The sequence below is a fragment of the Lissotriton vulgaris genome, chromosome 5, assembly GCF_964263255.1.
Source record: "Lissotriton vulgaris chromosome 5, aLisVul1.2, whole genome shotgun sequence".
Lineage (NCBI taxonomy): Eukaryota > Metazoa > Chordata > Amphibia > Caudata > Salamandridae > Lissotriton > Lissotriton vulgaris.
Genome location: NC_141693.1, coordinates 249,191,994 through 249,206,536, shown reverse-complemented (window position 1 = coordinate 249,206,536; position 14,543 = coordinate 249,191,994). Strand labels below are relative to the sequence as shown.

At 46.8% G+C, this 14,543-nt stretch overlaps 1 protein-coding gene across 1 annotated transcript in view; it reads left to right on the top strand.

Moving 5' to 3' along the window:
- Positions 1–13,989, top strand: part of LOC147710612 (uncharacterized) — a 45,607-nt gene extending 31,618 nt beyond the window's left edge. Inside the window, exon 8 of the mRNA XM_086919368.1 lies at positions 13,816–13,989. Within this exon, the coding sequence (XP_086775494.1) occupies positions 13,816–13,989 (174 nt within the window). The remainder of the gene's footprint in view (positions 1–13,815) is intronic.
- Positions 13,990–14,543: the final 554 nt, after the last annotated feature.

Below are 14,543 nucleotides of genomic sequence, written 5' to 3'. Positions count from 1 at the left end.
GTTCGATGAGAGAGGGAATTGGGGCCCGCAGCTAAAAAATAGAAACATTTCCCTCGCAAGGACTAGTTCTGTACTCCAAGTTTTTACAAAAAAATAGGGGGCTAGGCCTATAACAGCATTAATGAAGATTTATAAAGCAAAATGGCTTGCAGTGGCCACATATGGTAGCTCAATATTGGGCTATATTGCCCCGGATTGTTTACAGATTACAGAAAATAAATATTTGAGATCTGTTCTTTCAGTGCCACAGTCTTCTCCCTCATACACCGTTCACTCTGAACTCGGGGTGGGCTATATTACGGACTCGATAAGAATGGCTCCTAAAATATGCAGGTTGAAGACCTGGTTAAACCAGGAAATTCCCTTGAATCATATTATATTGAAAGATTGTCTCCAATTGGATAACAACAACAAGATTCAATGGCTAACATATGTTAAAAACAGTCTTTTTAAACTAGGGAGACCAGAGCTTTTTTTTCTCCAGAGTCAATAACATCAAAAGACATTGCTCTAATAAAGGGCGCAATGGGTCAAATGCTGTGCCTGGAGAGAGAAGAATTGGAATTAAAAAAAAAACACTGTTAGGGCTAATCTTATAATCTCCAGCCCACAAGGTCCTGAATTCTATCTTAACCTGGTGAATCATCCCTATCATAGGTTTCTTTTAACACGTTTTCGTTTTAACTTGATTCATCTGAACCTTGGTCACTTTCCTAACTGGGGTACCCCTGATAATGCTATGCTGTGTTCATGTGACAATTTTTCCGTCCAGAACACCATGCACTTTTTGATGTTCTGTGGTCACTACACGGAATTAAGGATGAAATACTTGGTTCCAATTTTAAAGGAGGCTGGGTTTTTGCAGGTTAAGCCTGCCCTCCTGTATTTGCAATTATTAGAGACTCTGATGATTGTTTTTCATGTTGCTAACTTTTTGGTGGGTGCTGTTAGGATAAGAAATAGGAAAACAAATGATTGCTTGAATATAGATGAATTTGGATGTAACTCTGTATAATGTTTGCACAGTGAAAATTGGCAGCTAGGGTATTTAATCTGATTAATGTTTTTATCTTTTTAATCATGATTTTAGTAGATGAATTATAATTGAACATTTTTAAAGGGCATTAACTCCGCACTTGTACATCACCCTTCATCCGACCGGTGTCCTCAGACTCACATGAAATACCCAGGCGGTCTTCTTTTTGTAAAGGAAACTAATGTTGTGCAGCTTTGACGCCATCTCCAACCTCAATATGGCTGCACGTAGTTGACGCAAAGCCGGATGGCTCACGGCACATCAACGCAGGAGAGCGTCCCTCAGCAGCAACGAGAAGCGAAGAAGGAAAGACATCATGAAGGATTCCAGTGCCTCTACGTACAACATCAATTATCCCCGCAAAGGCACCCAACACCACTGGAAAGGTAAAGTGTGCGAGAGTGCGAGACGTCACTCCGCTTCTCCGATGAACGTATGCTATCTGTGCATGCCTGGTGATGCGCAAAGACAACCACTGCGTCACCCGCTCCGCGCTCAGCAATACCGGAATGCCGCCACTGGTTGTATAATGCAGCCGGAGGCGCACACTCCAACGGTCACCCTGCAATCTCACTTTAGGTAAAACTCACCCCATTCAATGCTAGGGATGCCGCCAAAAGTCCTTCTCTTTCGAGTAAATATGGAACAATTCACTCACGAAAATGTCCTCCAATAATCTTGTGCATCCAATGCACCCCTGTGAATCATGGAGAGCACAAATCTTCTAAAACAGTGCCGGTTTCCCTCGTCGCCAATTTGTAGTGGAGGAGACACACGATAATTATAGTTAAAGTACTTTATTAATTAAAGAATAAAGACATATATATAACAACAGGTGAGCGCCAGGGAAAAGATGTATCCAGTCTTCATGCAGCTCAATAACTGACAGCTTCAGCTAGAATAATACATGTCCTAACATTCCTAAATTCTACACAGAAGCCTTAAAGAGACACAGTAAGCAATACAACAAAAGTAAGGTAGATGGAATAAAACCCCACCAGGGGAGGCCTCCCTGTTGCTCAGCCTGGTTGCCATAAACTGAGACTCTACACTCAACCAGGCACCCAAACATTCCATGAGGTCATCAGGCATTCCAACACTCATACTAGCTAAGCAACAGGGAAGACACAGCTATAGCAAGGAAATACATAAGTTTCAGGTAATCAAGTAGAGTATAGCAATACCCTACTAGAAGCAGCCTCCCTGCTGCTCAGCCAGCCATCAACTGCAACTCCACACACCAGCCAGACACTCAAACATTCCATGAGGTCATCTGGCATTCTATCACTCACACTAGCTGAGCAGCAGGAAAGTCACAGCCAGGGAAAGGAAAGACACAAGTCAAATATACCAGCCACGCATCTCCATTCTGTTGTAAATATGCCACATAGAGTCCAAAATGAAGAATACCATTAGGAGAATAAGGATAGGTACTTAAAAGTCTTGGTCTGGATGTCAGTGCTTCAAGAGTCATCCCGGAGTTGCTGACGGAAACAGCCTAATGTCAACTGGTGTCGCTCTGAAAGTGAATATCAATTAATCAGAGGGGCGCAACCTCTTGTTGTGAAGGGATGAAATACATCAGATGGAACACTCAATTTTTTGAAATTTTTAAGACCATCTCCGTGAATTCACCAGAAATTGAACTGGTGCATAATTTGCAGAATCCACAGAAGCAGAATTACTTCCGGTGGTTAAGGCTGAGTTGACTAACTGGAAAACGTTTGCCGTCCTGGCTGGGAAATAGTGAACTATTGAAGATGATATTCCCCAGAATCATATGTATTTCAGACCTGTTCTTTCGATTTTAAATAGGAAAAAGTTTACAGGTGACATGCATGGATTATATATGGTGAAGAAAATTGCTAGATTACCATGATGTGCACTTGTGCTACCTATTTTAGTGGACGAGGAGGGAGATAGACAAATCATGCATGCTATAGTATACTTTGATAGGACTCCCACTTTGAAAAGTATCATGGTGTTGTGACTTATCATGGTTGATATGCATCCTCTCCATACCCCGTTCCCTGCTGCTCAGCCAGTATTTATTTATTTATAAAGTTTTATATCGCGCAAACGTGACCTACGAGGGTATCAGAGCGCTTTACTGTATACAGTGTAAAACACAAGCAGATGATGTAGTATACAAGCATTTGAAATGTGTTATTATGTACAAAAGAGATATATAATATATAGATAACAAACATAGGTGACCCAGACTCAGCAGGACATTGCACAATATACGGTTATTGAGCATTGGGTGGTTGTGCTAATAAACATACATATAATATACTTCTTCGATTCACCATGGCTATGGAGTATATGGATCATATAGTAGATCCGAGGCCAACTAAGCTTTACGCTAAATACAGTTATTGAGCATTAAGCGGCAGTGGTAATAATCATACATATAATAATCTCATTAATTCCACCGGAGGTAGGCAATATTATGCGGCTCGTATGGGTGACTCAGTGTCAACCTAGATTTAAGACTTAGGAAGCAAATTTGTTCATTAGTAGTATTTTTACTTTTTTGAATGTGGTAAAGGAGGGTATTCCATGCACCACGGAAGATAAGGAGTTCCAAACCTTTGGTGCAATCCCTGAGAAAGCACTGCAACCACTTCTCTTCTTATGGAAGGATTGTGGTATCAGAAGTAAAGTACTCACTCTACGAATATTGTCTGCAACCTCCCGACCTTTCTATCTTTAGAGCTAAGTAACTGGGTGTATTGTTATGTAGAGCTTTATGGTCATGCAGGCAACCTTTAGGTGTATTCTAGCCTCGTAAGGCAGCCAGTTCAGGGCTTTCAGGGTCAGAGAGATGTGGCTGTTTCTTTGAAATCCTGATACGAGTCTAGCCGCAGGATTAAGTGATGCCCTTAGCGGAGCCAGCTTGTATTTGGGGAATACGCAAAGAGTGGTGCTTACATAGTCTAGTCTTTGTAGCACTAGGGCTTGCACTGCCATTTTTAGGTTGGCCTGAGGGAGGGAGGGTTTGAGTTTCCTTAGTATACTCAACTTGTGATTGGGTCCCTTGGTGGCATTAGTGATGTGCGACTGTATATGCAGGTGTTTGTCCATGGTGATTCCTAGGGATTTTGATGAGTTAGTAATGAGGGGAGCACAGTCAAAGGAGGTTAGGTGTTTTAACCACAGGTCAATCTTTGGTGTGTAATTCGGTGGAGAGGTGAGAATGAATTCCGGTTTTTGGTATTTAGCATGAGGTGGCTGTTAGTGAGCCAACTTTGCGTGTTCAATAGAATAGCATTGAGGGAAATGAAGTCTTCTGGAGTGGGGATTTTCAAATACGGATGAGTGTCGTTTGCATACATGTGATATAGAATGTTCGCTGATTTCAGTGCGTTCGCCAAAGGTTCCATTAGTAGGTTGAAAAGAATGGGTGATAAGGCTGATCCCTGAGGGAAAACCAGGGTGACCACGGAGGGTTGCGAGAGTGAGTTCTTCATCTTGATTCTTTGTGTTCTGTTATTTAGGAAGGACGAGAACCATTGCAATGCTGTGCCCGAGAGCCTCATCCTTCGTTCTAGTAGGGACAGAAGGTTTTCATGCTAGACCGTATCGAAGGATAAGTCAAGAAGTATCATTAGGGGGAGGAGCTATGCGGGCATCCAAGATGGTTGCGTGAGCAGAGGGCTCCCGAGACCCACGCCGCACTCTTGCACCTATCCTTCTGATATCCTGATTATTTCGATGGGCTTTTGAAGTTCTACTTCTGATGATCCTGCTACACTTTTCAGGGCTGAGATCGGACTTCGGGAATGATTTCTACGTCGTCATTCACTTTCTGGCCTAACCCCGGATGGGACCGGGGTCTCAGCTGCTCTGGCTGGCCGAGACGTAACTCAACAACAACGGTCGCCGAACATCTGCTCCACCGGTGTCATTGTCACTTTCACTTTCGGTTTCCCTTCTACCTCCTAATTGACTGCCCTGGACGTACTCCTCATCTCGGACCACGGTAGCCTGACCCACAGTGCGTTCTGGCCACAACTACAAGCTACAAGCTACAATTTTGGAGAGAAGTGTTGATTTGGCGATCTACAGATCACTGCCATTTACACCAGGTCCAGAAAGACCCTTCGGGGGGCTGCTTCCAATATGGCAACTAAACCCGATATTGAGAAGCGCAAGACAAAGGTGCCGACTCGTGGGGGCTCGGTTCAGTCCAATGTCATGGACCGCTACACACAACCGAAAGGTTCCCCCAGTGCTGCTGGCCGTAGTCTTGAAGACCCGAAGACGGACCTGGCGGCGACGCCGGAGGTGTCCCTCCAGTATCTCATGGCCGCCATCGTAGGGATCAAAACGGACATGGGGCACCAGTATGAGGCTATCGTCTCGAAGATAGACACGATGGTGGTTGTTGTCACCCTCATAAGAGCGAACTTGGCTAAGACCAATGAGAGGGTCAAAGCCTTGGACCTTAAGGCCTCCAGTCTTGTCACCGACATGGCGGACGCGCAGTCGGAGATCGGCAACCTGCGGTCATCGCATGATCTGATGGCTAGACGTTTGGAGGAGTACGAAAATAGGGCCCGACGGAACAACATTCGCTTAGTCGGGGTAACTGAGAACAGTGGTGATACTACCGTGGATCTACTGGTGGAGGACTTAATTGTGACTCATCTTGCTCCCGCAGGCCTTAGTAAGTTTTTTGCGGTCGAGCATGCGTACCGCTTCCCGGGTGGACAGACCAAGCCGGGGGCTCCCCCGAGGCCTTTCATCGCTAGGCTATTGCACTTTCGGGATAGGGACGCTATCCTCCAGGCCTCTCGTAGACATGGCCCACTGAAATACGAGAACAGCTCCATTTCTATTTACCCTGATTTCACTCCTCAAGTGCAGCGGCAACGGACGGGATTCCAGGGAGTGAAACGTCGATTGCGGGACTTGGGACTTAAGTAAGCTCTGTTCGGAACTTGTCAAGGCTATTGACTGTTATTCTGGGATGTACCATGTTACAACGCATACCATTACAACTACCTACCATTACAACGCTACCATTACAACGCATACCATTACAACGCATAGCGCTTTGGGGTGCTGGATAGTGGTAAGTATAATTTACTATTCCAACTCCAGTCCCCGTGGACACTAGGGAAGGCGTTGGATAGTAAATTAAACGTATTCCCTATCCTAGAGCGCCCCCCAGCGCAATGCGTTGTAATGGTATGCGTTGTAAAAGTTGCGTTGTAATAGTAGGTAGTTGTAAAAGTTGCGTTGTAACGGGTGTATACCGTTATTTTGACGAGAACGAGGGGTCCGTCTCTTCCCCTATTTCCTTGTGGGAGGCCTTCAAGACTGTAATACGGGGCTCTGCACTGTGCTTCATTGCCGCTGACAAGAAGGCCAAGAGGGAAAACTTGTTAGTCCTTGAGGCCGAAATTACCTCGCTTGAAAGTGACTTGGGTGGTGATGATACCCCTGCAATCTTGCACTCCTTAGCGCTGAAACAGGCTGATTATAGGGCCCGGGTGACCGATGCTGCTAAGGTAATGCACACGAATCAACTGGGCAGGCTCTATGATGTGGGAGATAAGGCTAGTAAGCTATTGGCATGGTTGGATAAGTCTGAGAGAATGAACCGTGTGGTGCCCGTGATCACCCGTGAGACTGGGGAATGCGTGTCTTATCCAGGGGAGATTGTCGAATGCTTTGTGGACCATTTCCAAACAGTATACCGATCGGTGAGTGATAGAGACGAATCTGACTCCCGCTTGCTTCTGCGTGATATTGCGCTGCCCTGTGTGTCGGAGGAGGATAGGTCCGCTTTGGACGCGCCCATTACGGTGGATGAGGTTGCAATCGCCATACGATCCTTGCGTTCGGGTAAGGCTATGGGGCCGAATGGTCTACCCATCAAGCTCTATAAGCTTAGGCCTGATAAGATGGGGACCCATCTGCGCAATATGTTCATTGATGACTTTGAGGCTGGCCTCCTTCCCCTTGATCAGCGCTTGGCCACTATAGTTGTCATCTACAAGGACGGTAAGCCTCGTGATCATTGCACTTCTTATCGTCCTATTTCGTTGCTCAACGCTGAGCCTAAGATCCTGGCTAAGGTCCTTGCGAATCGCTTACTAACAGTTATCTGTGACTTGATCCATCCGGATCAGTCCGGTTTCATTCCTCATCGGAATACGGTGCTTAATCTCCGCAGACTTCATGGTGTTCTCACGAGAGCTGGGACGCTTACTGAACCCGCCATCTTGGCCTCGTTGGATGCCACGATGGCCTTCGACACTATTGAGTGGCCTTATTTGTGGGCGGCCCTCTCGAAGTTTGGTGTTGGCCCTAACTTTATCGCGTGGGTAAAGCTCCTGTATGAACGTCCGTTGGCCCAGGTAGTTGTTAATGGCAGAGTCTCTGGATCGTTCCCGCTGGGGCGCGGCACCCGACAGGGCTGCCCGCTCTCCCCCCTCCTTTTTGCTTTGGCATTGGAACCGTTGGCAGCGTGGCTTCGGTGGGAGCCTTCGATTAAAGGGATCCGGTGGGCCCCGGACCTTGAGGATCGCGTCTCTCTCTACGCGGACAATATTCTTCTTTACTTTACCTCCCCTCAGAAGTCCCTTAATGTGCTCTTTGATGTCCTCACCTCATTTGGGAAGAACTCGGGGCTCGTTATTAACTGGACTAAATCGTGTGTATACGTTATAGCGGGGGTGCTGCCTCCACTACCCCGTAGATTTCCGATCCAAGTGGCAGAGACTGGGTTCAAGTATTTGGGAATTTTCATTTCCCTGGATCCCTCTGTACGATACGACCGCAATCTATATGTTCCTCTTCGGCGCCTTAAACGGGACGTTCAACGGTGGCGCGGCTTGCCTTTGTCCCACACTGGGACAAATTTTCAAAATGATGTCCCTCCCTAGATTTTTGTACGCCTTGCAGAATTTCTTTAACCCTGTTCCCTCTAGCTACTTCCGTGAGGTTGAGGGACTCCAAAGGCAATTGATTAGGGACGTACGGGCTCGTATCTCCTTATCTAAACTCACGTTGCCATGGTATAATGGTGGCATAGCCCTTCCGGACATCAATCGTTACTACTGGGCCTCACAGTTGAGTGCGGTCAATCATGTGACGTATTCCCCGGGCCCCGTCCCTGCCTTCGCTATGGACAAATTACTGTTGCCGGGTGGCAACTTCAACAGGGCTTTGTATTCGAAGGAGCCATTCCGACTCCTGACTGGACCAACAAAATGTGCTGTGCGTGCGTGGAGAGATGCGACTGCGGCTACAGGCTGGGGTGATAGGATGACACGGCTGACTCCATTGTATGACTCTGAGCGGTTGGGCAGCCTGTGGCGAACGAAAGGGTTTGATAGATGGGATATGATCGGTATTAGTAAGGTGGAGGATCTTTGGTCCAAAGGCACAGTTAAGTCCTTTTGAAGCCCTTAAGGTGGAGGATCAGCTGGACGACAGGGAGTATTTTCGATACCTTCAGGTGCGCCATGCCCTGGTCTCCGTGTTCCCTCCTGGAACGGAGATCCCCCTGTCGTCGCCGCTTGAGGATCGGATTCTGGACGGCCACGTGCCGGACAGTACGATTTCCTTGATTTATAAAAAGCTTATCAACACCAGAGCTGATCTTTTGGTGCGGCTTCGGGCCTCCTGGACTGCGGAGGGCCTCGAATAGACGGCGAAGGTTGGCAGATAGCGATCGCCTTCCCTAAAGAAGTGGCTATTCCAGCTCGCCTTCGTTTTGTGCAATTGAAGATCCTCCATAGAGTTTACATGACTGGTACGCGTCTGGTTCGTATGGGGTTTTCGACTGACGGACTGTGTAAGCGTGGTTGTGGCATGAATGGCACCTTTCTCCACATCATCTGGGAATGTCCGGTGGTCTCCGCTTTCTGGTCCAGAGTGCATGATATAATGGGGCGGGTCACCGGGGTCTCTCTTCTACCTGAGGCGCGTCGTTGCCTGCTTAATGTCTGGGAGCCTACGGATTGTACGGCCGCTCAGACCTTTTGGGTTACTCTTGGCAACATGGTTGCCAAGAGGGACATAGCGCAACTCTGGGGTTCTCACAGACCGCCTGGGATAACTGCCTGGAAAGAAAACATGGACTGGTGCATGTTTCGGGAGAAGACGGTCTATGAGGCTCGGGCCGTCCCAGGAAGTGAGGCAGGATTTGGTCACAATGGAATGAGTACCTTGGAGATATCTGTGCCCCTCCACTCGAGTACACTGCTGGTATTCCTTCGTCCCCGTAATTGACGTTCCTAAAGACTGACCAATAGCATTTCTTTGTGATCCTTTTCGCCATCCCCCGTCCCTTGATAGTAGTCGCTAAATTCTTAGAAATTGACTTCCTCCTCCTCCCTACCTCACACCCCAGATATTGCTCCTACCATGTGAGTGTTTGTGATGTTGGTTCTTGTTTTCATCAAAATTATAATAACAAAACCTGGTCGATCCTTTCCTTATGATGTTTGATGCCAGTGCACCGATATGTTGCGATTTATGGCTTTACTGTTACATTGTGTTGTCTGGTATCCAGATGTTTGTCATAGCAGCCTGCCCGATTGGGTTGTAGGCAGACGCTGTGTACTGTGCAGTCAGAAACTAAAGGTTTTAAAAAAAAAAAAAAGTATCATTAGGCGTGACTCATTGTGGTCAAGCATTTTTAGAATGTCGTCCATAATGTGAGTGAGTGCAGATTTAGTGCTGGGACCTTGACAGAAACCTGATTAGTAACTGCCTAAGAGTTTGTAATTCTCAATATAGTTGCATAATTGAATTTGCACACATTTCTTTAACAGTTTTGCCAAAGTGGGGATGTTGGATATAGGGTGGTAGTTGTTAAGATCAGATGGGGTGGTGTCAGCTTTCTTTAGTATAGGTGTGACCTGCCCTATTTTAAGACAGTCCAGAAGGGCGCCTAGTCTCAGAGTGCCGTTTACAATTTCAGCCCATAGTGGTAGGATAGTTGTATGTATCTGAAGTCACGGAATGTTGATGAGTGCCTGGTTGGTGTACATTCTGAGTGGGATGAGCAGCAAGAATGCTACTCCTGGTAGGACATTATCTTAAACCTGTAAACTGTAACTAAGTGGTACCTCCTTAAACAAACCTACGTCATTTAACCTTAAAAGGGTCCCCCTTCATTTACAACACTGGCGACGGTTCAGAGATGGAACCATGTGTAATGAAGTGAAACACTACATTTTTTCTATGTAGGCTGCATGCAGCCTACATAGAGAAAATGGCCTCCCTACAGGCGCCCGTCTGGGTCCCGTCCACACTAATCACAACGCTGCCATTGCAACATTGTGATTGGCTTAGGGGAGGTGAGGGAGGATGCCTTCTTCCTGTTCTCCTGAAGCAGTAGGAAAACATGGGACCCAGCCAGCAGCAGAGGCGGCGCGGGACCCGGTGAGGTAAGTTTCTAATTTACTTTTAAATTATTACCCCCACCCCTCCCCGGTGCGAACCCCCACACGATCTCCTTCAACAAGTCATGAGAGCCGCGACTGAGTAGCAACTTTGAATTTAATTGAACTGGCAGCGTTTAATTGGAGTAAATTTGGAGTGAACCTGCAGCATTGGACTGGAGTGCACCAGCAAGGTGTAAAGAAATACTGGTGGATGAAATTGACCCTCTGAGAAAATGTGACAGATGGGTGCATTGAGGGGTGAGTCACCCTGAATTTTGCAGTGGTTGTGAGCACAACATTGGTGAGCCGCACAAGACTGGGGAGCTGCACAAGACTGTTGCGCCCAAGGCAACGGCAATTGACAACAGCAGGCCTGGGGTGGGTTGCTGTGCTCAGTGCAGGGAGTGTATGCATCTCAGCAGCTCGAAGAGGTAGTTACAGTGTTTGGAGGCAAAAGTCTGGAACGCGAGCGGCGGAATATGGGATCTCGGTGCATCAGTGGATTTGTGCATCTTTCTGCTTTCGGGAGTGACTAAGAGCACTGTGAGGTGTTCTTGACTGGTGAAGATTAAGACTTGACAGAGCCCTTACAATAAAAACTGATATGAGGCATAAGGATGTTCGAGTGAGGAGTCGCTCACTGGTGTTGAGGATTTTAGTATTTTCCAGAAAATAATTTTTAGATATACTGTCACTGCGACCATACTGGATTTTAAATATGTTTATGCCAGAGTCTATTGCAGTGTAACTTATGAGCAATACTGGGTCCAGAGGTTATGATTGTGCTTGGTGCAGTAGGGGAGTGAGGGTAGTGTGGTCTATAAGTTGAATTTGGAGAGATGACGTTGGCTCTAAATGTGGGTTGAGCCTGGTGTACTTCCCAGTACCAGGATTGGAAGACACTCATTGTTATTCTCACAAGATGCCCTCTGGTTGAGAATGAACGGGGGGGGGTGAAAGATACCCATTGTTATTTTCAGAAGATGTCCTGAGTGTGGGAATGAGTGAGGGTTGAAAGACAGCCATTGTTATTTTCACAAGATGCCCTGTGTTCTGTTGTTGAGTGTGGGGTGAAAGATACCCTTTCTATGGTGTCTGTCCTAAGGAGTTAAGGACATGCTGTAGTGTCCTCCCCATGGGACTATGGGCATGTTGCTGGGGCATGTGTGTTGCACCCTGATGTGGTTTAGGATGATGTGTTGTAGGGGCATGTGTGTTGCATCCTGATGTTGAGTAATGTCTCTCTTAAGGGTTAAGAGCGTACTGTGTGCAGTAGGCGTAAATTGGATTTACCTGTTGATGTTTTATGAGTCTAATATTCATAGGACTGATTGATCGCTTCTTCCAACTCTTGTCCTTTTGATGTGATTATTAATGACAATGAATATTTATGGGACTGGTTGATTATTTATGTTTTCAATTATTTCTTTATGGGGGAGATGTGTTGTGACTTGTCATGGTTGCTATGCAACCTCTCCATAGTGCACAGCTGCTTACTGCTCAGCCTGTGTGTGTGTGTGAGGTCACGGAATGTTGATGAGTGTCTGATTATTGTAAATGTCAGTTGGTGTGAGTCGGCTGAGCAGCAAGGATGCTACTCCTGGTGGGACATTACCTTGAACCTTTAACCTGTAACTAAGTGGTATCTCCTTAGATAAACCTACATCATATAGCCTAAAAGGATCCATCTTTTTTTACAACACATGGCTTAGACAGAATAATCATCATACTAATTTACAGACCTCGCCAGTGATTAGAGCAACACTTAGGGGCTCATTACGATGTCGGGCGGAGAGCTTCCTCCCGACAGTTGGAATCTCCTCGACCGCATTGAAGCCATCCCGACCGACTCGGACGGTTTACATTCCGACCGCCCGATTACAATGTTTGCAGTTGGAATGTAAACTGCGCAGTCATTCCGAATCAGTTCGAGCGACTCGCGGAGTATTCGTGTCGGTCAGAATTGCATCATGCCCCCCTATGGACAGTAAGTATGGGCGGAAAATTTGTTCCCCTCGCGGAATTTGCAAATTTTGGGCAATTTCGCGATCCGCGAATCGCGCAAAATTGACCAAAAATCTGCAATTCGTGAGTCGGCGGATTTTTTTTTCTTGTTCGCGCTTCAAAAATACAATATTGCGTGCGCGGCATTGACTTACCATGATTCTGCGTTCGCTGATGAGTTTTCCTCCCTGTTCGCGTGCGCTGGGAGATTTTGGTCGCTGGCCGCGCGATGTCGCGATCGCAAACACGTCATTGTGACCCGAAACAGGAAATTGCGAACGCGAACACGTCATTGTGACCCGAAACAGGAAATTGCGAACACGAACACGTCATTGCAACCCGAAACAGGAAAAAGGCATTGCGAGCAGGCTGGTTAAGTGAAAACAACATGTTCGCGACCATTGCGACCGCATGCGCAAGTTCTCGTTCCCGAACTGGTAAAAAAATCTCACGAACTCCCCAAAGAAAAAATTCGCAAGCTTGCGGAATTTGGCAGATTTTTGAAAATCGCGATACAAATTCGCGTGAATTCGCATATCGCGAATTCGCAAATTATGCTCATGCTTAATGGACAGCATTTCCACCCTCTGGTCTACAATGTCGATTTCCAACAGCCTTTCTGTGTCTGCCTGTCCGACATGGAAAGGCTGTCGGAAAGTGACTTTGGGGACCCTTGGCAGGGCCCTCTAGGCCCCGCAGCCTACAGTTGCTGTCCGAGGGGTACCCAAGTGACCCCCTGTAAAACCCTGCACTGTGTTGCAGGCACCATGTGGTGCCTGCAAAAGGGTGCAGGGTTTTCCGCACACACCCCATTTACCCATTAAAGCCTGTGTTAAGGCGGTTACCAGGCGGAACACGAGCTCTAGTAGGGAACAATGGGACTCCGACCGAACAGTGTCCGTTCACATCGTAATCCAGCAGCCAGAACCACTGACCGCAAGCCAGTTTGTCCCGATTCCGATTTGGTGTTGGGCATAGATTTTCCACCTGACATCGTAATGAGCCCCTTACTGTATGGTAACTGACTGGTGTTATGCAGGTTCTGATATCTTATTCCTCTCCTTTTACTGTTTTATTACGGAACTCAGAATTTATGCTGGGGATAGATAGGCTGTCAGTTAAGAGGTGGAGGGAAGGGAACTGTCTCACCATCCCTGATGTATTTGAGGTAGGATGGGTTAAATCTTTTAAAAAGATGAAGGAAGGCTACCACATTCTAGAACAAGAGCAAATTAGACATTTCCAAACTAAGCACTGGATACACAGCCCAGGGGTGAAAGCAGAGGCTACCAGGAAGTTAACTAAATTTGAAAAGATGTTATTTGCCAAAATAGAAGACATGCATGCTATATCTTCGATCTGCAGACTGCTTACCACCTGGCAGGGGGGACCCAGCAAGAAGTTGCAGAAGAGAATATACCTAAAGAACATGGTGCCATTGCCAGCAGCAGGTATCTAGAGGAACTTCATGGTAGGTATGATAGCTCCAAACAGGTGAAGTGGGAGCCCAAGCCAGATAGCGGTAGTTTGCAGGCATAAAGTGGATGAAAGAACCGGGGTGCAATTTAAGGATTGCATGGAGGGCAGAGAAATGAAAGGGCCATGAATTGCATTATTTCTTACATGTAAGAAAGGCAAGACATTACTTTGCTCCTTGGGGAGATGCCTACAATTCAAAGCAGAAGCCAGAATAATAGGCACACTACATGGAAAATGCTAGAAACTTCTTGATTTCATTGTGAGGGGAGGGGGCAGGGTCACTGGGTTTTGTAGGGGTGGAGTCTATGGGTGAAAGAACCAATAGGAACCGGAAGTGACAGACAAGGTGGGGAATATGGAAGGTGGTGACCAATGGTGGCTCCGCTACTATGGCGGAGGAGCTTCACCCCACTGTTTTAAGCAGTGCGAAGTAGAAAAATAAAATATTAACTTTGAATTATTAGCATTTCATGCTTGTGCTGCTTTACGGGTGGGCGGGAGCGTGGGGCTGATCTGCTCTTGGAGCAGGGCAGGGGAGGAGTGGTTTGCCCACTCCTAAGTGCACATGACTCTTTGGCCGCCCCCCTTGGGGCACACAAAACAGTCATGCACAC